The sequence below is a fragment of the Myxocyprinus asiaticus genome, chromosome 27, assembly GCF_019703515.2.
Source record: "Myxocyprinus asiaticus isolate MX2 ecotype Aquarium Trade chromosome 27, UBuf_Myxa_2, whole genome shotgun sequence".
Taxonomy (NCBI): Eukaryota; Metazoa; Chordata; class Actinopteri; order Cypriniformes; family Catostomidae; genus Myxocyprinus; species Myxocyprinus asiaticus.
In genome coordinates this window covers 10,359,908-10,387,637 of record NC_059370.1, presented here as the reverse complement: position 1 = coordinate 10,387,637, position 27,730 = coordinate 10,359,908, and the positions used below count along the sequence as shown (strand labels likewise).

General features: G+C 43.4%; 1 protein-coding gene across 1 annotated transcript; it reads left to right on the top strand.

Annotated features, from left to right (window-relative positions):
* The first annotated feature begins 438 nt into the window (after window positions 1-438).
* On the top strand, window positions 439-27,380 carry LOC127417553 (uncharacterized). The gene is made up of 3 exons (XM_051657548.1): window positions 439-607; window positions 17,327-17,448; window positions 26,649-27,380. Exons 1-3 carry the CDS (start codon window positions 439-441, stop codon window positions 26,979-26,981), a joined length of 624 nt encoding a protein of 207 aa, XP_051513508.1. The 3' UTR covers window positions 26,982-27,380.
* The last annotated feature ends 350 nt before the right edge of the window (window positions 27,381-27,730 follow it).

Below are 27,730 nucleotides of genomic sequence, written 5' to 3'. Positions count from 1 at the left end.
GAAAATGTATATATACATATGATATCGCCCTTGCATGATATTGCAAGGCCTCCAAATACTTGAAGCCTACTTCAGGTCATGAAGACTAAAGCCCAATGCCTCCAAAACCTCATTGTCGGCCTTCGACCTAAGCAACATCCAGGTAAGGAAGACCCTAAAATTTAACTTCGGTGGCATGCTGCTAACTCATGACCAGAATCTGCAGTATTTAGGGGTGACACTCGACCACACAATTAATTGTCACAAGCACCTTAAAGAAACTAAAAAGAAATTGAAAGCCAGGGTCAATGTCATCCAGAAGCTTGCTGGAACATCTTAGGGGTGTGATGCTTACAGACTCTGAGCATCAATGCTAGCCCTAGTCCTCTCTACAGCAGAATATTGTGCAATAATCCCCATACAAACCTCTTTGACACCAAGATCAATGCTGCGTGCCATATGGTACGCATCCATATCCACCATGAATCTGCCACCACCCGAGAATACATCAAGATCTTGGCAAACCCTGATCTGCCGATCCACCAGGATCTTGCAACAGCACTACACCCCCGACTGAAATCCAGAAAACCATTCTGGATCCAAGCCGTGACCTTAATAGCCGAAGAAAGTGAGATGCTAATGGCCGGTGGCTTGAAACATGGTCCTATGCCAGTTTCCATAATAAGAATCTGATCCTGGATTCAATGGAAGAAATACTTGGTTTTCCCTACCACGGCGATGATGGACCACAATAAACCGGCCCGACCATGCCATGGAAAATGTGCTTACCTCTTCCATAAAGTGGAAAATCAAGTATTCACCAAACAGTGACTGTGGTGAGGTGCAAACCATAAGCCACATCACAGATGACTGCCTTCTTCTGGACTTAATTCAAAATAGTGTAGCCGGTGGGTTATTGAGGATCAACACAGGATACAAAAATATATTTGGGGGTTTTTATTCTGACTGCTGTCTCAGAAATAGGACAGTGATTGATGGGGCCGTATTGTATATAAAAAATAAAAAATAAAAAAAAACAGAATAAAGAAAATACAGAAACTGATATATAGTACGAGATTAAAAAAATGAAAACGGATATGAAATACTGTAGAGGCTAATGTCAAGAAAATACAAACAGGGCATTAGCCTACCCATATGCTACAGCATACATCACCTTAATACATGCTTATTACATTCACAGCATTTTATGCATTTAACACATGCTTAAATCACTCAAAGCATTTTATGCATTTCTAACCAGGCTTTAAGGACATGTAAAACAGTCTCAACAACACCATTTATATTTTCACATATAACACGTATTACACTTATTCACTAAACTGGAAAACACTCTGGGCTTTAAATCATGAAATAAGATATGATTAATACTAAATTTACATACCCAGTTCTCACATATGCACAAAACGTGGTCAAACTCAACACATGCAACCCATATGCATCCCCCAAAAATGATCCACAATAAACACTCAACTCCAACATACATTTCCTCCAAACACACATCCAAGGAAATTCACATTTTGCATCTTGTGCAAAATTTGACATTTACCCAAAGAATTCTCAAATGATGAACAAAACATGGAGCTCTCTTGCACAATGTATGTTCTCACGTCTCTAACACAAGAGCTGTAGAGGGTGTGGTAAGGGACCGTCTGAAAAGTCCACACATTGTGCTAAAACCTGCTATTACTTTAGATGGTGTAATTACTATAGTAATTAATACTCAGACACTAATTTGGGCAAAGAGCACTAATGACTTGCTTAAGACTTGACGGTTAAAGTTGAGGACTTGGGACTTGACTTTGACTTGCCTGTCTTGACTTGGGACTTGACTTGGGACTTGCCTGTCTTGACTTAGGACTTTACTTGAGACTTCTATGCAAAGATTTGAGACTTACTTGTGACTTGCAAAACAATGACTTGGTCCCACCTCTGTCGATTACACTTCCTGTAGTGCCAAGCACTAGGAAGTTTAACTGAGCTTGAAATCATGATCATGCCTAGAGACTAGGAGTTATTTTTTTGGTCTGTTCTTACCCCAAAACAACTGGATCGCTTCAGAAGACATTGATTAAACCACTAGATTCGTATGGATTACTTTTATGCTGACTTTATGTGCATTTTGGAGCTTCAAAGTTCTGGCCACCATTCACTTGCATTGTTTGGACCTACAGAGCTGAGATATTTTTCAGAAAATCTTCATTAGCATTCAGCCGAAGAAAGAAAGTCGTACACATCTGGGATGGCATGTGGGTGAGTAAATGATGAGAGAATTTTACATTTTGGGAGGAACTATTCCTTTAACAAGTATACTAAGTTTAAAAAAAAAAAAAAAACTGGGGGCAAAATTTTTTGGTGTGGTGAAAATGTGGCCACAACAGTGGGACAATCATAACTTTTGAAAAATTAATAGAAATAATTTTCACACAAAAAACATTTAAATGTTTATTTCACTCTTTGTTTTTGTAGCCGGTGGGTTGTGAATAAACCACACGGGACACAACAATATATTTTTAGGGTTTTATTCTGATGACTGTTTTATCAACAATAAAAAACAAAAAAAACATGCTTGATTGGGCCATATTGTATTAAAAAATGAATAAGGGAAATACAAAAATTTAAATACAAAAATGGAATATGGAAATACAATACTGAAAAATGTAATATGGTACAATGAATTATGGTCCGATGAAAAACGGTAGAGAGTAATGTTAAATGAAAACACAAATAGGGCATTAGCCCACCCACATGCCTTAAAGTGCACCTATTATGGTTTTTAAATGTGCCTAATTTTGTTTTAAAGGTCTCATACAATATATTTACATGCATCCAAGGTAAAAAACACTTTAATTTGCTCATAATTTAGCACATTTTCTTTTTTTTTTCCAGTCCCAAAAACGACTCATTCAATGATCCGTTCTAAAGGATTCATTCTAAACTCCTCCTTTCAGAGAGCCTACTCTGCTCTGATTGGTCAGATGTCCCAGTCTGTTGTGATTGGTCTACCGCTTACAGCGCGTGTCGGAAAGGAAACGCCCACTACCATATCCGAGTTTCAGCTCCGTCTGCAAAAATGTCTGTTTTACCTTACAAATTTCAGCCCGAGTCCGTTAGTGATACATCGGAAGATCAACCTGATCCACCATCGCAAGCATGACAAAAACAAGATATTTCTCAGTGGTAAGTTTATATGTAGTTTGACAATAATGTGAGTTAGCCGGTTAGCAGAGGCTAACAGCTAACAGGCTAACAGCGTGCACTGGCTGTACATGTAAACAGACCAGAGGCAGGTTTTTTGTTACCAAATTATGTAGGTTAGTACAGGAAATAAGTCTGGATTTACCAACGACTCGTTTCAGGTGTTCAGAATCGGTTCTTTCTTTTGGGTGTCAATGACTCCATATTCCATGCACTTTGATTTTTGAAATTTTTACATTCACAAACAGCTATATAACACACTACATGAAAGGTAATATTTGAAAAACCATAACAGGTGCTCTTTAACACATACTTAATACATCCTTATATCATTCACAGCATTTAATGCATTTAACACATGCTTTAAATCACTCTGTGGCAAGGAGGAGGGCGGGGCTGGGCGGTGATGATGCACACCCGGCCCCTAATCAGGCTAATCAAGCCGACGAGAGGGATAAAGTTGGCCGGAGGTGACAGTTCGGGAGAGAGAGAGTTACGGGCAGCTGCCCTGCATGTGTGTATATGTCTTTTGTCTTTATGGTTTAATTTATCATTAAATTATTATTTATTGTCAAGCTGGTTCTCGCCTCCTCCTTTCCCTTTTACCCCGTGTTACACACTCAAAGCATTTTTTGCATTTAACACATGCTTAAATCACTCAAAACATTTTATGCATTTTTAACCACGCTTTAAGGACATGAAAAACAGCTTAAAACAGTAAAATTCTCACCACACATATAACACATATTAAGCCCTTTCACCAAACTGGAAAACACCTTGGGCTTCAAATCACAAAATTAGATATGACCAACTCCAAATCTACATACCCAATCCTCACATGCGTAAAACGAGGTCAAATTTCACACATGCAATCCACATGCATCCTCCAAATATGATCCACAACAAACTCCCAACCCCAACATACAACTCTTGTAAAACACACTTCCAATGCAATTCGTAAGCATTCCATGCAAAGTACAATACCCACCCAAGTACCCTAAACTGACAAACAAAACTGGGAGCTCCCCCGCACAATGCACGCTCCCATGCCTCCAACAAGTGAGAGAAAGCAGGCGCTGCTAGTCTCTGGTGTCACAAAACTCCAGTTCTTAAATGGGCCATGTCCAACTGACTAGAGTTATGTGGGTTATGACTAGAGTTAAACCCCATAATGACAAATCAAAAAACTGATTTTTGATAACTGTGCAAATTTATTAAAAAGAAAATCTGAATCAGCTTTATTGCCAGGTATGCTTACACATAAATTGAATTTGTCTTGGTGACAGGAGCTTACAGTGCACAACAATAAAATACAGCAACAAGAGTAAGATAATAATAAGAAATAAAAAAAAGAAAATAAAAAACATTTAATAGAAATAGAATAAGAATAATAATTGGATAGAAAATAAAGTATATATAGAACACACAATAAGACAATATATATATATATATACACACACACACACCCACACACACACACACATACATAGTGCAAATACAAATCTGTTATATACAGTGCAAGGGATGGCAGAAGATGTAGGATGTCTAAACTGTGACATAATTATTGTTCAATGGGGCAGTATTAACTGTTCATATGATGGATAGCCTAAGGGAAAAAAATTGTTCTTGTGCCTGACAGTTCTGGTGCTGAAAGCTCTGCAGTGTCAGCCAGATGGCAACAGTTCAAAAAGGTAGTGGGCAGGGTGAGTGGGGTCCAGAGTGGTTTTTCCAACCTTTTTCCTCACTCTGGAAGTGTACAGTTCTTGAAGGGAGGGCAGGGGGCACCCAATAATCCTCTCAGCAGTCTGAACTGTCCTTTGTAGTCTTCTGATATCTGATTTCATAGCTGCACCAAACCAGAGAGTTACTGAAGTGCAGAGGACAGACTCAATGACTGCTGAGTACAACTGTATCAGCAGTGCCTGTGGCAGGTTGAACTTCCTCAACTGGCGAAGGAAGTACAACCTCTGCTGGGCCTTTTTCACAATGGAGTCAATATGGGTCTCCAACTTCAGCTCCTGTGAGATGGTAGTGCCCAGGAACCTGAATGACTCCACTGCTGCCACAGTGCTGTTTAGAATGGTGAGGGGGGTCAGTATTGGGGTGTTCCTCCTAAAGTCCACAATCATCTCCACCGTTTTGAGCGTGTTCTTCTCCAGGTTGTTTTGACTGCATCAGACAGCCAGCTGTTCAACCTCCCTTCTGTATACAGACTCATTGTCATCTTGGAAGAGGCCGATGACAGTGGTGTCATCTGCAAACTTCAGGAGCTTGACAGAGGGGTCCTTGGTGATGCAGTCATTTGTTTACAGGGAGAAGAGTAGCAGGAAGAGCACACATCCCTGGGGGGCACCTGTGCTGATTGTACAGGTGCTGGAAGTGAATTTCCCTTGTCTCACTAGCTGCTGCCTGTCCATCAGAAAGCTGGTAATCCACTGACAGTTAGACGTGGGAACAGAGAGTTGGTGTAATTTAGTCTGGAGAATAGCTGGGATGATGGTGTTGAAAGCTGAACTGAAGTCCACAAAAAGGATCCTTGCATATGTCCTTGGTCTGTCCAGATGTTGCAGGATATGATGCAATCCCATGTTGACTGTATCCTCCACAGACCTGTTTGCTCAATAAGCAAACTGAAGGGGATCTAGAAAGGGTCCAGTGATATCCTTTAGGTGGGCCAACACCAGTCTCTCAAATGATTTCATGACCACAGACATCAGGGTGATGGGTCTGTAGTCATTAATCCTGTGATTTTGGGTTTCTTTGGGACAGGAATGATGATTGAGCGTTTGAAGCAGCATTGGACTTCACACTGCTCCAGTGATCTAATGAAGATCAGTGTGAAGAAGGGGGCCAGCTGGTTAGCACAGGATCTAAGACAAGCGGGTGAAATGCCATCTGGGCCTTAATTGACATAAGTATTCAGACCCTTAACTCAGTACTTAGTTGAAGCACCTTTGGAAGCAATTACAGCCTCAAGTCTTTTTGGGTATGATGCGACAAGCTTTGCACACCTGGATTTGGGGATTTTCTGCCATTCTTCTCTGCAGGTCCTCTCAACCTCTGTCAGGCTGGATGGGGACCATCAGCGGACAGCCATTTTCAGGTCTCTCCAGAGATGTTTGATTGGGTTCATGTCCGGGCTCTGGCTGGGCCACTCAAGGACATTCACAGAGTTGTCCCTAAGCTGCTCTTGCATTGTCTTGGCTGTGTGCTTAGTGTAATTGTCCTGTTGGAAGGTGAACCTTCGGCCCATTCTGAGGTCCTGAGCACTCTGGACCAGGTTTTCATTAAGGATATCTCTGTATTTTGCTGCATTCAACTTTCCTACAACCCTGACCAGTCCCTTGCGCTAAAAAAACACCCCCACAGCATGATGCTACCACCACCATGCTTCACCATTGGGATGGTATTGTGCAGGTGATGAGTGGTGCCTGGTTTCCTTCAGACATGACACTTGGAATTAAGGCCAAACAGTTCAATCTTCGTTTCATTAGACCAGAGAATCTAGTTTCTCCCAGTCTGGGAGTCCTTTAGGCGCTTTTTTGCAAATTCCATGTGGGCTTTCATGTGTCTTGCACTGAGGAGAGGCTTCCATCTGGCCACTTTGCCATAAAGCCCAGATCATTGGAGTGTTGTAGTAATGGTTGTTCTTCTGCAAGTTTCTCCCATCTCCACACATGACCTCTGGAGCTCAACCAGAGTGACCATCGGGTTCTTGGTCACCTCTGTTACCAAGGCCCTTCTCCCGCGATTGCTCAGTTTGGCTGAGCTGCCAGCTCTAGGAAGAGTTCTGGTTGTTCCAAACTTCTTCCTTTAAAGAATTATGGAGGCCAATATGATCTTGGGAACCTTCAATGCAGCCTAAATGTTTTTGTAGCCTTCCCCAGATCTGTGCCTTGACACAATCCTTTCTCCGAGCTCTGCAGGCAGTTCCTTTGACCTCTTTGTTTGGTTTTTGCTCGGATATGCATTTTCAGCTGTGAGACCTTATATAGACAGGTGTGTGCCTTTTCAAATAATGTCCAATCAATTGAATTTGCCACAGGTAGGCTCATCTACAAGTGTACAAACATCTCAAAGATGATCCAGAGAAATGGGATGCACCTGAGCAAAATTTCAAATGTCATAGCAAAGGGTCTGAAAACTTATGTCAGTGTGATATTTCAGTTGTTTCTTTTTGATAAATTTGAAAGTTAAAAATCTGTTTTTTGCTTTGTCAAAATGGGGTATGGAGTGTAGATTGATGTAGAAAAAATTCAAGCATTTTAGCATAAGTCTGCAACATAACTAAATGTGAAAAAAAAATGAAGGGGTCTGAATACTTTCTGAATGCACTGTATATATAGTATATAGTATGGTTACACGGTAGACTGGTGCTACAGTAGTATTGCGATACTAAAGCTTCAAAATACTGCCGTTGCCAAAGTATTTTTTAAATGGTAGTGCCGTCCATACGGTAGTACTGGAATTTATGTTGTATGTACGGTACTAAAGATTATTTTCGCTAAAACATACATTTGAATCAGACCTATGTCTGCAATAACATTAAAAATATAGTCTTTTCGAATGGCGTCCCCTTCACGAAGTACCCTTTAAAAGTGCAAAATGCTGTTTAGAATTGGCCCCTTATATGGTATTGTTTATTTTTCAATGAGTGGTTTTCCCATGCTTCAAACACACACGTCTGAATCCCAGTGTATAATTTGGCAGTCATGTCTCGTAATGGACAATATTGATTTAAGTAAGACTTTGGAGAGTGAGAAGCTTTTTACATAACACAATTCATGTAGCGAGATTTGGAATTTTTTGAGGTTTTGCTTGATGAGATAACTCATCTGCTGTGTATGTTGACAAAGATTTCAAGCCAAAGGGGGAAACACCATCAACCTTATTTAAACACCTTCGGACACATCCCACTGCCTCTGCAGAATACACACGGGTTAGTGCCACTTAATTTAACCTAAATACTTAATCTTAACATTTTCAGATTTACCGTTTCTATGGAAAATCAAACATTGCACTTGTTTAATTTTTTTTTCCAATACAAATGCATTGTGGTGGTAACTCCGCAAAGTTCGATCTTATGATTAGATTAAGTCCCTGAGCCGTGCGATCAAACCGGTGTGTGTGTGTGTGTGTAATCTGCACTCACGCTGCTGTTTACCAGGAGAGAGGGCTGAAGCAGTTGTTATAATAAAACAGCTGCTCAAAACAGTCTTTTCAACATTACAATATCTTTAATTTTATGTTACCAACATTCAGATAATCACAGAAATAATCAAATAAAAGTTTAAAGCCGTTGCCGTTTGAACTGGCTGTTTTGATGTGGCGAAGATTATTTATTTTATGTTTTTACATCAAACTAAGAATGTTTTAGGTAATAAGTTAGTCCATTTGAGCCTTCTCAAATGGCCTATTTATTTATTTATTTTTTTATTCCTAAAACAGTCATTTCCAGCACATCTCAAATTCTGTATTGTGTTTAATAGAATTCTGGAAATGACGTTGATGAAAATGCAATTTATTTACGTTTTGAAATAAAATGGCCGACTCCTTTGTCTTGCTGAGGCTAATTTCATAGCTAACATTCCCTATCTGTCACTCACTCGACGTTGTGTCGAATGAAAATTGGTGAGTGGTATTTGCATGCCACTCCCCCGGACATACGGGTATAAAAGAGCTGGTATGCAACCACTCATTCAGATTTTCTCTTCAGAGCCGAACGGTCATGCTCACTGAGCTGAATTCGCACGACTGTTCATTCACCTCTGCTGGATCTGATGGCGCATTTCAGCGGCTTCTCCCCCCTCTGCACTGGTGCACTGCAGAGAATGCCCCTGGACGCTTCGGCAGAAATAAAAGAGTATATTTCTCTAAAAGAGTATATTTCTCTAAAAGAGCAGCACACACGGAACGTCTTTTTAAAGATGCCTTTGTGTGTTATTCCTGGTTGCGCTCGTTATCTCTCACCTTCTGACGGTCACGATCACTGTCTTTCGTGTCTGGGCACTGCTCACGCGGAGACAGCGTTCATGGATGGGTCATGTACTCATTGCGAGAACATGTCCATGGCAACGATGCGGTTGCGGCTTACCTTCGTAAGAAAGCAAGCCACCCCAGAGTCTCCCTGCCTCGGTCCTTCTACCCATGGGTATGAGGCCAGCGCGGCTAGCACAGGGGGCGATTTGAGGACCCCAATGGGACCATCTCCACCGGGTATCCCCCCACGGACCTCCCATTCTCCAGCACTTTCGTCTGCCCCAATCAGGCTTCCGGATGAGTCCGCCGGCTCGTCTCACGGCGAGTTCGACCTCTTATTCGGAGCCCGCGAAAGTGATGTGCTCTCAAGCGCAGCATCGGAGAGCGGGCTCGTCAAGTCGGACGCAGAAGCCTCAGCTGGGCTCCTCCGCTGCTCAAAACCACACCCCGCCCCTATTCCTTTCTTCCCGGAAGTGCATGAAGAGCTGACAAGGTTGTGGGAGGCACTTTTTACTGCCTGGTCCCGATCTTTCAGCTTCCCCGCCCTCACTACCCTCAATGGTGGGGCGGCCAAGGGCTATTCGGCAATCCCTCCGGTGGATAAAGGCGCTCGCAGTGCACCTATGCCCGCAGAGCGCCACCACCTGGCGCAGGTGCCCAAAGCTCCCGTCCAAGGCCTGTAGGTTTATGTAGTCTCTGACGGCCAAGGCCTATGGTGTCGCTGGACAAGCCGCCTCCGCCCTGCACACCATGGCTCTCCTGCAAGTCTGCCAAGGTGCTAAAGGAACTGCACGAGGATAGTTCCGCCCCGGGATTGATGCAGGAGCTGCGCTCGGTGACCGACCTCACTCTCCGGGCAACGAAGGTCATGACGCGGTCTTTCAGGCAGGTGATGTCCATCTTGGTGGTCCAGGAGCACCACCTTTGGCTCAACCTGGTCGAGATGGGAGAGGCCGACAAGGCACAGTTCCTTGCTGCCCCCATTTCCCAAGTTGGCCAGTCCGGTGACACCGAGGACTTTGCCCAGCAGTTCTCATCGGTGAAGCAGCAGACAGAGGTTATCCGGCACATCCTGCCCCGGTGCGGCTCAAGATCCCGCACCCCGTCTGCTCGTCGCCAAGGGCGTCCCCCTGCGGTGACTGCACCAGCTCTGCCGCAACCTGCCCCTGCAGCCTGGCCCCAGTGTGGAGCCCACCGCAGGAAGCAGACGCCACCCATCTCGCGGCTGCCAAGAATCCACGAAAGGCTTCGAAGCGCCCCTGAGACGAGCGACCCAGGGATGACAAAACCTGCTGCTCTGGAGCTGGTAAGCAGACCACTCCATCCCCCGGTCGAGGGCTGGGCATTGCGCTGCATGCCCACATGGCTGCAGTACCCAAGAGTTCAGCAAGAGCGGTTTCCTTGTTCCCTGGGTCACATATCCGGTGTGCATGGCCATCATCACGACCACCGTCTACCACTCTATTTGGCAGGTTTGGTGCTCCAGCGGCGATCTCTCCACCCCTGATCGCCCAGCTGTGTCACAAATCCACCCCCGATGTGACAGTCTAAATGGGTCACGAGGACAGGCCTCTTCCTCCCCCGTCCCAGACTGTTACTGGGGTGGTCACAAGGAGCCAGTTAAGTACTTCGATGTCCCTGAACTCAGCACAGCCACGACACGGTGTGGCACCTCAGGCTTTGCCCTGCTGCGAGGCCCCACCCGCCGGTATGTCTGACGAGATTGTCCCTTCAGCCGAGATGAAGAAGGGGTTTTACAGTCCCTACTTCATTATACCGAAAAAAGGTGGTGGGTTGCGGCCAATCTTGGACCTGCGAGTACTGAACCGGGCTTTACACAGACTCCCATCCTAGATGCTGATACACTCTAGCGAGCGTCCGGCATCAAGATTGGTTCGCGGCGGTAGACCTGAAGGATGCGTACTTCCATGTCTCGATTCTACCTCGACACACACCCTTCCTGCGTTCTGCATTCAAGGGTCGGCGTATCAGTACAAGGTCCTCCCTTTCAGTCTGTCCTTGTTCCCTCGTGTCTTCACGAAAGTCGCAGAGGCAGACCTTGCCCCGCTAAGGGAAGTGGGCATTCGCATCCTCAACTATCCCGCTGGTTGGCTAATCCTAGCTCACTCTCGGGATGTGTTGTGTGCACACAGGGACCCGCACCTCAGCCGACTTGGGCTTCGGGTCAACTGGGAAAAGAGCAAGCTCCTCCCAGTTCAGAGCATCTCTTTTCTCGGTTTGGAGTTGGACTCAGTCTCGTTGACGGCGCGCCTCACGAACGAGCACGCACAGTCGGTGCTGACCTGTTTGAAGGCATTCAAACAGAAAACAGCGGTTCCACTGAAATTTTTTCAGAGACTCCTGGGGCATATGGCATCCTCAGTGGTGGCCACTCTGCTCGGGTTGATGCATATGAGACTGCTTCAGCACTGGCTTCAGACTCGAGACAGCCCCCCCTGGCGAATTCCCCTGAGGAAGGACCTTCTTTCTCAGGGACAGGGCACCATCTGGCACCCATGACCAGACCTCTGGAATTTCCATGTCTGGCCCCTGGATGGGATGCGGAAGACCTAAGCACCCGCGGTGGTAGACACGATCACTCAGGCTAGGGCCCCATCTGCGAGGCGCCTGTATGCCTTGAAGTGCCGTCTGCTTGCTAAGTTGTGTTCTTCCCGACGGGAAGACCCCCAGCGATGCGCAGTCGGATCGGTGCTTTCCTTCCTGCAGGAGAGGTGGGAAGGGCGGCTGTCCCCTTCCACTTTGAAGGTGTATGTAACCACTATAGCGGCACACCACGACACAGTGGATGGTAAGTCCTTGGGGAAGCATGACCTGATCATCAGGTTCCTGAGAGGCACCAGGAGGCTGGATCCCTCCAGACCGTGCCTCGTTCCCTCATGGGACCTCTCTGTAGTTTTTCAGGGTCTACAGAGAGCCCCCTTTGAGCCTTTTCAGTCAGCTGAGCTTAAGGCACTCTCCTGCCTTCCTGACTGTGCTCACTTCCATCAAGAGGGTAGGAGACCTGCAAGTGTTCTCTGTCAGTGAATCGTGCCTGGAGTTTGGTCCGGGCTACTCTCACGTGATCTTGAGACCCCAACCGGGCTATGTGCCTAGGTTCCCACGACCCCTTTTAGGGACCAGGTGGTGAACCTGCGAGTGCTGCCCCAGGAGGAGGAAGACCCAGCCCTGTCATTGCTGTGTCCGGTGCGTGCATCTATTTGGATCGCATGCAGAGCTTTAGGATCTCTGAGCAGCTCTTTGTCTGCTTTGGTGCACAGCGGAAAGGAAGCGCTGTCCCAAAGCAGAGGATCGCCCACTGGCTCACTGACGCCATACCTATGGCATATCACATCCAGGACGTGTCGCCCCCGGTAGGGCTATGAGCCCATTCTACCAGGGGTGTAGCAGCCTTCTGGGCCCTGGCCAGGAGTGCCTCTCTAACAGACATTTGCAGAGCAGCGAGCTGGGCAACACCCAACACCTTTGTGAGGTTCTACAACCTCCGGGTGGAACCGGTTTCGTCCCGGGTAGTGGCACGCAATACAAGCGGATAAGCCCAGGATAGCCGGCCAGGTGTATCGCTTGCACATAGCACCTTTAACCTCCTCTGAGCTGAATACGTGCACCATTAACTCCCAGTAGTGTTCACAAACTATGTTCCCTGGTTGACTTCCTCCGAGCCCTGTGGCAGTCGAGTTTTCGGAGAGACTCGCTGCCGGCCGATTACACGTGCTAACTAAAAGCCCTGTTCTGGGGTAGGTGCTCCGCATGTGGCAGTTCCCTGCAGGAAACCCCATGCGATGTATATCTTCTGCTGATTCCTTTCCCTTTTGGTAAACTGTGTCTTCCTTGGGCAGAGGCCCCTCTGCCACGGTCTCCATGTTTGTAGTAACTCCTCCCCTGTTGGGTAGGACCTACCATGAGACTTCCCCACATGACATACTTCCGACATAGCTCGGCAAGACCATGTAACGTATTTTCCACTTAAATATCCCCCCTCTCTCTGGATGAGGTGTGGTCTCCACAGTGTCCTCCCCTTGGGAGGGACACCCCCGACTAGACTTGGTCGGCCCAGTCGGATATTCCCCCTTTTTTTAGGGAGTGGAAAAAAAGAAGGGGAAAAGAGGCCACGACCGGGCTAGCCTGTCTCTATCTTTTGGGTAGTTGACTTGTCCCCAAAGGGCCGTTCGACACTCATAACTATGTTGGGGGAGGTTACGTGTCGGCCTGGTGCGCTGGCTACGAGGCACACAGTTGTCTGCCCGTCACACTCTGCCAGTTCACGTAACACAGTTCAGCCAGTTGTGGCGTTTTGTATAGGGACCCCTAGTGTCACTACATCGACACAACGTCGAGTGAGTGACAGATAGGGAATGTCATGGTTACTTGTGTAACATCCGTTCCCTGATGGAGGGAATGAGACACGGTGTCCCTCCTGCCACAACGCTGAACTACCTGCAGAAATGTCCGGGACCTTGTTTCAGCTCCTCAGCATAAAACCTGAATGAGTGGTTGCATACCAGCTCCTTTTATACCCATATGTCCGGGGGAGTGGCATGCAAATACCACTCGCCAATTTTCATTGGCCTTTTATCAAAGACCAGAGGTGTCTCAGGCTTCCAAGAGTGACCCCTAGTGTCACAACATCAACACAACGTCTCGTTCCCTCCATCAGGGAACGGAGGTTACACAAGTAACCATGACGTTTTATGTATGCTAAATACACAAAATTAAATAATATTGTAGCCAAGTTGAAACATTTCATGTAATTTAACTCTATTCATAAATTGGACATGGTCCCTTTGAGAACCGGAGTTTTGCGACACTGGAGTTTTGCGACACCTGCTTTCTGGCACCCATGTTGGAGATGTTAGAGCATGTGTTGAGCTCCCGGTTTTGTTCATCTGTTTATAATTCTTTGGGATGCAAATGGATTGCATATGTGGAGTCTGATAATGTTTTCTGCACATGTGAGAACTGGCCTCTACCGTATTTTCTTTGAACCATATTTCCAAAATTTCAATTTTTGTGTTTAATTGCCGTTTTTTTTTTTTTTTTTTTTTTATATACAATGCATCGACTGCAGTTTTTTTCTTTTTTTTCTCTTTTTTCAAACCTGGAACTGACACTGTTTTTTTTTTTTTTTTAGTTATTTATTTTACTGCGTTGAACTGAGATAATTTGAACACTTCAAAATGTCACAGTCTGATGATGATAGTCCAGTATCAGATGGGAGAATGTGAGAGTTTATTGAAGAAGTAGACAGGGTGTTACATGCTCGAACTCAGAACACAGAGGACCAGTTAGACCTCATACTCTCCCTCTTAAAGGGTGCAGCCTTAGAGGAGGTCATATTAGGGGATGGGAAATGAACCAAATTGCCCACAAGCTTATTTCAGGTACACAAAGAGGTCAACTCTTTGTGTACCTGAAAGAAGCTTGTCGAGAAAAGTGCAGTGGTCTCAGTTATTGCAAACATTCTATAGCCGTAAACAAATGGAAGGCGAAGATGTTCGTACTTACTCTCATGCTTGTCTCAAATTCTGAGTTCTGTCCTGAAGCAATCATCAAATGCAATATCAAATGTGATTTTGGCAATCTGAGATCAATTCATTGAGGGGATTAGGGACACAGGCCTTAGAAGGGAGCTTCGTAAGCTTGTGAGAGACAAGCCACAGTCAACACTAATTGAAGTGCGAGATGAAGCCCTTATGTGGTCTCTAGAAGATCCTAAATCTCATGTCACAAAATTAGTCAGCAACAGAAGTGTTGTGTCTGAGATAGCAGAAGCTCAGTGCACTGGCGTTGGTGTACCTGAGAAAAAACCCACCACCACTTGATGAAGTTTTAAAAACTGTAGCAGAACAAGGAAAAGTTACAGGGGAGCTTACACAAGCTGTCGAGAAACTCTCTTTGCAGTGCAGTAAATCAGAACCTTTGGCTCATTGTAAACCAAGATGCCGCCAAGGTTTACAGATGATGGCCAGCCAATGTGCTTCTGGTGTAATGATGTAAGACACATAGCTAAGAGTGTGTGAAGAAAAACAAACAGACTGTCACAGAGAATGCTAAATCATCAGTGCGAGGGCAGTCCATAGGCTCAGCCAGTATCGATACTTGCTGTGACAGACTACTCCAGCATGCTGTGGAAAAGTGTCCTGTCGCTAATCTAAAGATTTGTGAAGTAATGGACTCTTGTTTACTTGATACAGGAAGCCAAATCAGTACTATTTATGAGTTACTTCAGAGAACACCTGCCTGGGGAGGATGAAGGTATGCTGTCCACTAGGGGTATGCAGTGAAGCCATTATCTGTATTTGTATCTATATCTGTTCATATGATAAATTATCTGTTTCTGTCTCTGTATTCAGAGAGAACCAGGTGTGGGCAGGGCTTAAACCGGAAGTGTGTCAAAACGAAATGAAATGCCCATTTTTAAGTTTTATGCTTACATTTATAGTTTCTATTAATAAAATATGCCCTGTATATGCCTTTTCATAATAATAGCCTAATAATAATAATAATAATAATTATTATTATTATTATTATTATTATTATTATTATTATTATTATTATTATTATTATTTTAAAAATATTATTTTATTCTTTTTTTTCATTTGTCTTACCAGATGAATTTGAATTTGTAGGCTACATGAACTTTGCAATATGTTGAGGTTTCTCCTGGTATTCAGATATTAATATATGCATGAAACAGAATTTTAGTTTGTATGTGCATGTATAACAACATTATTCTGGTGGCAAGAGGTGTCGAGCACACATTTTGCAGTGAATAATAAATTCAAATTCAAACATTAAAAGAAATTAAAATAAAATCAGTATAGCCTACAAATAGGTGAAGTCCATCAGGTCTATCAGGAATTTTTAAGATAGGACACCATTATTTAGTTAAATAATAATAATAATAATAATAATAATAATAATAATAATAATAATAATGTTACATTTATATAGCACCTCACCAGAATTCAAGAACACCAAACATTTTCAAATTTAGCACAGTCTAAAGAAGAAGAAGAAAAAGACAGAGCATGTTTCAGTTTTTCGTTTTACATAAGGAGGACATCTATCTATTCCTAATAGATGAATACTGTATGGAGCATTTAAACCTTTATGGAGCATTTTATCTTTTTTATTTTTTATTTTTTATTTTTGAATAAAGTCTTAACCAGTTAATTACTTTAATCACTTTAGTAGATATAAATGTGGTCAACTTTAAAAAATGGAAAGACAAGCTCTGATGTTAAAAGACTTCAGGTCAGGAATTTAACATTGCACTCAGATTTAGGCTATAAATAAATACATGGGGATCACGTGTGAATCATGTGATACATTAACATAGACATTTCAAGAAGTGGAAAGTGTACATGATGTCATATGTTAGTTAATATTACACTTGACAAGCTCCAGAGGCAAACAATTTACAGAGACCGCAAACGGAGTTGAGAACGCAGCCATCCGATCTGATATTACAATGTGTACTTTTTCATTAATAAGGTTTACACTTTAGAAATATTGGCTGCACAGATTCTTAAATTTGTTGTAATTTTGGATATGTTTATTTAAAATGACGCCTTATCCTTGTGGTTTTTGGATATTCAGTAATTTATATTATTCTGATGAAGTCATTATTCATGCCTTTCCGAATAAGCTTCTGCCCACAGCAGGCTGGCTGAAGATTACAGATGTCAACGGTTTAGACATACTTTACCTGCAGTAGGTTATCTTGAGTTGGAGGTTGAAACCATTGGTTTTACTCTACCAGAGTGTAGTTTTCTAGTAGTCAGAGACTCACAAAACTCTTCTGCTGTACCAACCCTCATTGACATGAACATCATTAGCAGATATAGACAACTGGTTCATTCAGAGTTTGATACTACCCTAGGTGGAGAGTTGCAGTCTGATTGGAGGGAGGCATTTTAACAGATGCAGAGTAACAGCAGTCTAGAGAAGAGAAGCGTAGTCCGAGTAGCTGGAAAAGACATGGAACACATACCTGCCACATCAATTACAATGGTAATGGTCAAGGTAGCAAAGAGTATGTTAAATGATGGTTCAAGGGACTTCCTGTTAGAACCAGCGAACACACCCTTACCTGGTGGACTGATTGTTGTTCCCTCATTTGTGTCTTCAGAAAAACTGTTGTTTACTGTACAGGTTGTGAACCTCTCCCCAGAAGATATCTGGTCACAGGCCAGAACCAGACATGGTACCCTGTCTTGTGTCAAGAGTGTGAAGTCCAGTGAGATGTGTGAGGTGAGATTTCATAGAATTTCTGCTGATATTGAGGAGATCAGTGTAAACACAAAAGACGGTCAGTAATTGGAGGACAGTTTCAAAGAGTTTCTCAACAAGCTACACATTGGTGGTACTCCTGAAGAGCAGGCAGAGCTGAGTGATTTGTTGATGAAGTACAATGATGTTTTTGCTCTCGAGGATGAAGACCTCGGTTTTACTGGCAAAGTGCAACATGAGATTAATGTGGTGGATAATGTACAGGTGGCCCAACCTTATAGGCGTATCCCACACACTCAGTAAAGGGAAGTCAGAGAACATATCACCAAGCTCCTTAAGAAAGGAGTGATCCAAGAAGGCACTAGTGCTTATGCTTCACCTATCATGCTAGATAGGAAAACTGATGGCAGTCTCAGGTTTTTTGTCGATTACATTTAGATGAACTCAAAGACCATGTGAGACACGTTTCCTCTGCCTAGGACAGATGAAAGCTTTGATGCACTACAAGGAGCAAAGTTCTTTTCTTCCACTGATTTAGCTAGTGGATATATTCAGGTTGCTGTCCAAGATCGAGACAGGCATAAGACTGGATTTACGACTCCATTTGGGATCTTTGAGTATTCTCGGATGCCCTTTAGGGTTTGCAATTGACTTTTGACATTTCAAAGTCTTATGCAGGCTTCCATGGGTGATCTCATTTTTCAGATCATGCTAGTGTAACTTGATGACATACTAGTGTAATCGCCCACTTTCACTGAGCACTTGCAGAGACTGGAAGTAGTCTTTTAACATACTAAAAGAAACAGGTCTCAAATTTAAACCTGAAAAGTTTCATTTCTTGCAGCAAGAAGTTACTTTCTTTGGTCATAAGATCTCAGCTCGAGGTATTGGTACTAATCCAGGTAAAGTTGAGTGGTCAAACAATGGAAAATTCCCAGTACAGTTATGGAATTACGCTCATTATTAGGGTTCTGTAGTTACTACAGAAAGTTCATTGAGGGTTTTTCTAGAATTGCCAGCCCCCTCCATGATTTAGTGAACCTGTGTATCAAGCAGTTAGTTACCACAAAGAGACAGTTTAGTGCTTCATGGTCATCAGAGTGCCAATCAACGTTTGAGCTGCTGAAGGAGAAGCTTACTTCTGCTCCTGTGTTAGTGTATGCCGATGTAAATTTTCCTTTCACATTGGAGGCCTGTCTGATACCAGCAGCAGGGTAACAACCATCAGATAACAACCCTCTGTGCCATATAAAAACAGCCAAGCTTGGTGCAATTGAAAATAGTTGGATAGCTCAATTTGCCATCTTTGATTTTGAGGTGAAATACTGCCCAGTAAGGTATAATGCAGCTGCTTATGCCCTCTCTGGGCAGCCATAAGCAGGGGAGCCTGCCACTCCTGATGATGCAGAATATGATGACTATATTGCCATCTGCAATATAATAAACAAATGTTGGGCCTCATGTATTCAGATAGAAGACAAAGGCAGACCTAACAGTCATAAAGCCTGACTGAGGCTCACACACAAAGTCATAAATCTTACTGTTAAAAACCGCGCCAAAATCCAAAACAGACAACAAATCCCATGAAGACTTGCTCACTAAAGGATCGAACTCTTAACTCCTATTGGATGAGGCACACAACAGACATGATGTCATCAGGAGTAGAAATACCTCTGAGATCCATCTGGGCATTGCTTCCAGCAACTTTGCTTGCCATGTGTAGACGCAGCTCATCGCTGCTCCCAGGTGTAGCCTCGTGGCACAAGGAAGTAACGTCTGACTTGAAACTGTGGCCATACAATCTCCATCTTGCTGGATGAGTTGAGATTACTCTGTGTTCCACCGAACACTCTAACGGATCCGAAGGAGACTGCCGAGCAATCCGCATCTTCATCCGTTTGCCTGCACAAGTGAAGAAAGAAGATTTCTCTTCCCTCTTCAACCAATCGACATAGCTGATTTCTCCACCAGCCCACCGAGAATCAGCAGCCGTACCGCCCGCCGACAGAGCGAGGAAACGGCCTCCCGTCATCACCCGAGCCTCGAGGAAAGGAGTTGGAGTCAAACGACGGATGAATACACATTCTACCTGCGTCCTCATGCGATTCAAGTAAGAGGTTTACATTTGGGCAGAGATAGAATATTATAGTGTGTTATTCTTGTGTTTCAAGGTTATTGCTTGGACAGGTTACGGACCACCGAGTCCGCTCATTGCTGCTAATAATACATAAGGTATTACTGTAACATACTGTTATCATGAATGAGATATTTGCTGTGTTGTAGTCCAATCACGTTGGACCATTGTGTATTTCCGCCATTGCGGGTGAGACCGGCATGCTGAGTTTATCAATTAAAGAATCAAAGACCGCGGGACAGTTTACAAGCTGTTCACCACATCTCTGAGTGATAAACTAACAGCTGCTTTCTCTCCCACGATCGCGAAACTGGCTTTGGTGCCGCCACTTTATTCTCTCTCTCTTGTACTAACCACACACACACCCGACTCCTCACAAACATTCACGCACACACTTTTGGCTAGTAGATAACTTAGTGATAAAGCTCAGCTTTGTTCCTAAATTATCGTACAAGCGGGACACGCAGTAAACTGGAAGACACCATTAACCACATTCTCGGCCATATTCTCTGGCCGGAAATGAAAGTCACGTCCGCCATTTTGTGCGCATCACTCCTTACACACACACACCCATTCACACAAACACACACACACATACACATACACATATCTTCCTCTCATGTGTTATAGGCTTATTTTGGTTACCATATCTAATCATGTCACTGTTTAGTTTGTAGTTGTAAGTCGTAAGTTTATTGACTGCTTTGTATTGATTATTAATTGATATTACTGCATCAATAAACTTTGTTATTTTTCAAAGAGAAGCGTTTTGGTTTGTTTTGCATACACCTGTGTCAAAGGCTGGCAGGGCATGTCAGTGCTCATATTCAAGCCTTTATTGTTTCCTTTTGAATGTCGATTTTCCTAAGAGAACAGTCTAATATTGAGACTGTTATACTGTCTGGTTATTAGTCCCTGATTCCAGGGTGGTGCCCCGGTGATATTAATCCTTATTAATATTCTATTGATTTTGATAATTGATAATTATCTTAAATGATTGTTAAATTTGAAGGATCAATAAGCTAGTGTTAATTCTAATCAATGTTCCATTGATTTTAATAATTAATGATTATCTTTGATAATAATTAATATTCTATTGAATTTGATGGTTATTTTTGATTGTTGATGTGAAGGATTAAAAGAGCTAACTTTGATTCAAATCAATGTTCTATTGATTTTAATAATTGATAATTATCTTTGATAATTATTAATTATTGCTAATAACCAAACCCGCTCCTTAACGTAGCACACTACATTTACAGGTGTGAGGCTTTAATGAGTTAGATTCTATTATTTAATTTAAATATTAATTAATAATTAATAAGGAATAATTCTTTCCGATAGTAAAACTGATCTAAACAACCAGTAGCACCTACACAAAGGAACATCCTTAGAGTCTGACTTAGTGATGGCTGGTGAAATGTGTTGTAGGGTTAGACAGACTTGTGCTTTAGAGTGTGGAGTAGAGGAAGGAAGTAACCCTCACGGAAGTATGCCTAATCTGCTGGGTTATACAACTGCTGAACTGAAGGATTTTCAAATAAAAGATCCCACTCTCAGTTCTTTCAGAACCTTTTGAGAATGTAAACAAAAGTCCACCACTCATGAGAGATCTGGCCTATCAAAGTCTGTATTGTCACTGATAAAGCAGTGGAAGTGTGTTAGAGAGTTGGATGGCTTGCTTTATCGCATTGTGAATGACCAACATCGTGGTGAATTTCGACAGCTGCTCTTACCCTCATGTCTTAAAGAACAGGTCCTTGAAAGTGTTCATGACAGTTTGGGACATCAGGGCTTTGAGCGCACACTAAATCTGTTGAGATAGCGATGCTTCTAGGTTGGCATGTATAATGATGTGTATTGATGGATCAAAAAGTGTCAAAGGTGCATCTTAATCAAGATGCAACAGCCAAGAATACATCCTCCTATGAAGCCATTTCTGGCTTCAAGGCCTCTTGAAGTAGTGGCAGTAGATTTTACTGTGCATCAACCTGCCTCTGATGGCCATGAGTATGTGTTAATTGTGACTGATGTTTTCACAAAGCTCACACAGGTGTTTCCAACCAAGGATCAGAGGGCTGATACCACTGCCAAGATCCTTCTAAAAGAGTGGTTTATGAAATATGGTGTGCTTGAATGATTGCATTCTGCACAGGGCAGAAATTTTGAAAGTGATGTGATTGCTGAGCTGTGTAAAATGTATGGTGTAAATAAAACCCACACAACATCCTATAAATTTAACAGAACACTCCATGATCTATTACATACCCTTCCTCCTGAAAAGAAAAAGTGTTGGTCAGAACACCTTCCTGAGTTGGTTTGTGCTTATAATGTAACACCACATGCAACCACTGGATACTCACCACATTACTTGCTGTTTGGAGTCATCCCGCATCTTCCAGTAGATGCACTGCTAGGTCAAGAGAAAACTGTGGACAAAAAACATGATTGTTTATTTATTCACAAAAACAGATTAAAAAAAGCTCTTGTAAAACCAGGGAATATGCCAAACACAAGGCTGCTGAGAGACTTGTCCCTTTAAACGACAAGGTCTATTGCCCTGTGATTGATGTTGGTCAGCAGGTATACAAAATGGGGCATTGAATGCAAATAATCGGGTGAGGTGTGTGCATGGGGATATTTACGATTATCCTGCAGTGATTGTCACGATTCTATTTTGGGGTCAAAAGAATAACATTGAGGCTGTGGTTAGTTCTCACCTCACCCATCCACTAATTTTGGGTACTAATTGACCGGCTTTTCCCGAATTGTTAAAGGGGTTGTGTGTGAATGGGTCCTGTAATACAGTGGTACGGTTTGGGGTGTGCAATGCGCTGACGGGGGAGGTGGAGCCAGGGCCGTCTATGTCAGCTCCGCGTCAGGATGAGTAAGGCAGGGGGAAGCCTCGGCTTCCTCAGCCCTTAGGGGAATTTCCACTGGGGATTTCCCTCTGGACAGACGCGTGACAAGATTCTTAAGCACGTGTTTGACCAAGTGAAAGTAATTGATGGTCAACCCCTTCAGCCGCGCGTTGTACTCACATATCCGTATTTCTCAATTATAAACGATTGGTTGTATTGAGTGAAACAAGACGCTTAGACAAAAGAAGATACAACCCAGTTGTTAGTACCAAGGAGCCGTCGAGAAATGTTGTTCCAGGCGGCTCATCATAGTCCGATGGCAGGTCGCTTGGGACAGGGGAAAACACTAAGCCGTCTCATGGCCCATGTCAGCTGGTGAATCCGCTGGCCACTGCAAAAGTGGCCAGGCATTGCTTTGTGTTGGTTCTGGTGGACTATGCAACGTGATATCCGGAAACAGTGCCCCTGCACAATATCTCAGCACATAGTGTTGCAGAGGCACTCTTCATTATCTCCTGAGTGGGAATTCCGAAAGAAATCCTCACTGACCAGGGCACTATTTTCATGTCACGTACACTACGCAATCTGTGTGAATTATTGGGTATTAAATCTATTCAAATAAGCGTGTACCATTCACAAATGGACGGCTTGGTCGAACAATTAAATAAGACCTTAAAAAATATGATTCGTAAGTTTGTGCACAAAGATGCTCAGAATTGGGATAAGTGGCTTGAACACCTGTTATTTGCAGTGCGAGAGGTCCCGCAAGCCTCCACAGGTTTTATCAGTTCAAATTGTTATATGAGCGTAAGCCCCGTGGTGTCTTAGACGTCATGAAGGAAAATTGGGAGGAGGGACCTTTACAAAGCAAAAATGAAATTCAATACCCGGCTGTATAACAAGGGAGCTCGGCTATGGGAATTTGCACCAGGAAATAAATGTAGGGCTTTACTGGTTGTTTAGATCAGTGTTACTATCAGAAATAATTAATAATTATTTCTTTAGTTATTAATTAATATTTAAATTAATTAATTGAATCTAACTCATTAAAACCTCATATGGGGCTCCAGTAAATGTAGTGTGCTATGTTTAGGAGCAAGTTTGGTTATTAGCAATAATTCATAATTATCAAATATAATTATTAATTATTAAAATCAATAGAACATTGATGAGAATCAATGTTAGCTTTTTTTTAATCCTTTAAATCAACAATTATCAAAGATAATCGTTAATTGTTAACATCGATGAAACATTAATTAAAATTAACACTAGCTTATTGATCATTCAAATTCAACAATCATCAAAGATAATTATCAATTATCAAAAATCAGTAGAATATTAATAAGGATTAACATTGACGGGGCACCACCCTGGAATCAGGGACTAATAACCAGATAGTAAAACAGTCTCAATATTAGATTGTTTTCTTAGGAAAATCGACATCCGAAGAATATCGATTTTCGGGAAAAAAACAATGAATGAAGGTTTGAATCCGAGCACTGACATCCCGTCAGCATGACACAGGCGTATGCAAAACAAACTTCTCTTTGTAATATAAACAAAGTTTTTTTATGCAGTAATATCAATTAATAATGAATACAATGCAGTCGATAAACTTCCGACTTACAACTACAAACTAAACAGTGATATGATTAGATATGGAAATAAAAATAATCGTATAACACATAAGGTGTGTGTGTGTGTGTGTGTGTGTGTGTGTGTGTGTGTGTGTGTATGGTTAGTACGAGAGAGAGAGAGAGAGAGAATTAAGTGACGGCCCTAAAGCCGATTTCGCGATAGTGGGAGAGAAAGCAGCTGTTAGTTTATCACTCAGAGACGCGGTGGACGGCTCGTAAAAGTCCCGCGTTCTTTGACTCTTTAATGGATAACTCAGTTTGCCGGTTTCACCCGCGATGGCGAAAATGCACAACAGTCCAATTTGGTTAGACCACACTACAACAAAACAAATTTGTGATAATTAATACCCTGAGTATTAATAATGGCGGTCCGTAAGCTGTACAAGCAAAAACCTTGAAACACAAGAATAACACACTATAATATTCTATCTCTGCCCAAACGTAAACCTCTTACTTGAATCGCATGAGGACACAGGTAGAATGTGTTTTCCTCTGTCCTTTAACTCCGACCCGGTTCCTTGAGGCACGGGTGATGACGGGAGGCTGTTTCCTCGCTCTGTCCGCGGGCACTGCTGTTGATTCTCGGCGGGCTGGCGGAGAACTCAGAAATGTTGACTTGATTGAAGATGGAAGAGAAATCTTTAATCTCTTCACTTCTGCAGGCAAACGGATGAAGATGTGGATTGCTCAGCGGTCTCCTTCGGATCCGTTAGAGTGTTCGGTTGAACACAGAGTAATCTCAACTTGTCCAGCGAGATGGAGATTGTATGGCCACAGTTTCAAGTCGGACGTTACTTCCTTGTGCCACGAGGTTGCACCTGAGAGCAGCGATGAGCTGTGTCTACACACTGCATACAAAGTTGCTGGAAGCAAATCCTGGAAGCATTTCAGAGGTATTTCAACTCCTGATGATGTCATGTTTGAGGGATGTTCTGTTGTGTGCCTCATCCAATAGGAGTTGAGAGTTCGATCCTTTAGTGAGCAAGGTTTCATGGGATTTGTAGTCTGTTTTGGACTCTCTTTGTTTGATTTTGGTGCGATTTTTATCAGTATAATTTACGACTTGGAATGTGGGGGCATGAGTTAGGTTTTTACGACTGTGTTAGGCCTGCCTTTGTCTTCTATCTGAATACATGAGGCCCAACATAAAGTACTTGTATTACTGCCCACATCGAGCTCAAAATTACTCACAAATTGGCAAGGGACCTTTGTGGTCACACGGCGAGTTGGGGAAGTCGATTATGAGGTAGTGTGTTCGGATAGAGGTGGGGCTCATCAAATTTACCACCTCAACCTACTAAACCCATGGAGAGAGGCGGTCCCTGTATCCTTTGCAATGGTAGTTCCGGAGAGGGAGGAGCTTGGCCTGGAGGTGAGACACTGGATTTGACAAAGGGATATTGGCAGATCCCCTTAACGCCGATGTCCCGTGAGAAAACGGCCTACTCCACACTGTTTGGATTACACCAATTCGTGACCCCTCCATTTGGTTTGTTTGGGGCCCCGGCTACATTTCAGCATCTTTTGGACCGAGTCCTCAGACCACACTCTGTGTATGCCGCTGCTTATTTGGATGATATCATTATTTACAGTAATTATTGGCAATGGCATATGCAGCATCTGAGGGCGGTTCTAAGGTCGCTGCGATGAGCAGGGCTCACAGCAAACCCGAAGAAGTGTGCAATTGGGCTTGTGGAGGTACGGTATCTGGGGTTCCACTTGGGTCACAGTCAGGTGTGACCCCAGCTTGATAAAACCACAGTGATCATGACCTGCCCAAGACCAAAAAGGAGATGAGACAGTTTCTGGGGCTTGCCAGCTACTATCAAACGTTTGTGCCTAATTTTTCCGACATCACCAGCCCACTGACTGATCTCACTAAAAAGGGAGCCCCAGACCCAGTCCCAGTCCCAGTCCAGTCCAGTCCAGTCCAGTAGACAGAGCCATGCCAACAAGCTTTCACGCAGGTAAAAGCCACACTTTGTGGTGGGCCGCTTCTGCATTCCCCTGATTTGAATGAATGTTACATTTATATAGCGCTTTTCTGACACTACACTCAAAGTGCTTTACACAGTGAACTCTCCTCAACCACCACCAGTGTGCAGCATCCACCTGGATGATGCAACAGCAGCCATAGTGCACCAGTACACACAAGCTATTGGTGGAGAGGAGAGAGATAGAGCCAATTAATGGATGGGGATTATTAGGAAGCCATCATTGATAAGGGCCAATGGGGGGAATTTGGCCAGGACACTGGGGGTACACCCCTACTCTTTTCAAGACATGTCCTGGGACTTTTATTGACCACAGAGAGTCAGAATCTCAGTTTAACATCTCATCTGAAGTACTGTGCTTTTTTCAGTATAGTGTCCCCATCACTATACTGGGGCATTAGGACCTACACAGTCTGCAGGGTGAGCACCCCCTGCTGGACTCTCTGATACCTCTTCCAACAGCAACCTTAGTTTTCCCAGGAGGTCTCCCATCCAGGTACTGACCAGGCTCAGCCCTGCTTAGCTTCAGTAGGCAACCAGTCTTGAGCTACAGGGTGATATGGCTGCTGATTTTTCTCTCCCTTTTGTTTTACAGACGGATGCATCGGACAGGGGGTTGGGTGCTGTTCTGTCCCAAGTGGTGGAGGGGGAGGAGCACCATAGAGAAGGAGAGTCTGGCCATCAAGTGGGCAGTCCTCACTCTCCGCTACTATTTGTTGGGACGAGCATTCACCCTCTGTTCGGACCACACCCGCTCCAATGGCTCCACCGCATGAAGGATGTCAATGCCCAGATCACCCGTTGGTATCTGGCACTCCAGCCATTTAATTTCGAAGTGGTCCACAGACTGGGGGCACAGATGGCTGTCACGGAAGTCCTCTCCAGAAAAGGGGTGGAGAGGGCAGTCTGGAAGGTTCTCCTGGCTTGATTCGGGCGGTAGGGGTATGTGGAGGTGAGGGCGTGGTCAAGCGCCCGTCTGGGGAGAGGGAGAGTGTTAAGACATCCACCTCAGATGAATTGTGACTAATGAGAGTTGGGGGAGATAAAAGACAGCCCAGTCCACCAAAAGGAGACAGCCCGGCTGAGAAGCTGTTTGTGTGTATGAATTGAAGCTTCACCATTGCGCTTTAAGCGAACGTGTTTATTTTCTGTTAATAAAAAGTGACATTCCTGAGTTGGAATCCCTGTGTCCCATTTCCTCCTTTTGACCCAAATACAAACTTCTGCTACAATAATGTAATTACATTACCAGTTGTCTTTAGCATAGATGTCTCGTGTTGGAGACGAGAGAGCATGCATTGTGTAGGAGAGCTCCCGGTTTTGTTAATCAGTTGATAATTCTTTGGGGTGCATTTGGATTGCATGTGTGGAGTTTTCTGCACATATGAGAAATTACCTTTACCATATTTCGTTGAACCATATTTCATTTTTGTATTTCATGTTTGGTTGTTTTTTTGTTGTTGTTTTATTTTTAAATACAATACATCGACTGCTGTTTTTTTTTTTTGAAACAGCCATCAGAATAAAACCCCAAAAATATATTTTTGTATCCTGTGTGTTTATTTACAACCCATCGGCTACAATATTTTCACACGTTTTGCATAATTAGTCAAATTTCAGCTTGAATGGAAATGATGCCCAATAAAAATATTCTGCTCACAAGAGACATTTAGCCTG

What these genes read in the sequence shown, in the direction of transcription:
- LOC127417553 (XM_051657548.1), top strand. Translation starts at nt 439, where the DNA reads ATGGTACGCATCCATATCCACCATGAATCTGCCACCACCCGAGAATAC. An exon ending in GACCTTAATAGCCGAAGAAA is followed by an intron (nt 608 to 17,326) that starts GTGAGATGCTAA and finishes TTGTGTCTTCAG; the next exon opens with AAAAACTGTTGTTTACTGTA. An exon ending in AGTCCAGTGAGATGTGTGAG is followed by an intron (nt 17,449 to 26,648) that starts GTGAGATTTCAT and finishes TTTGTTTTACAG; the next exon opens with ACGGATGCATCGGACAGGGG.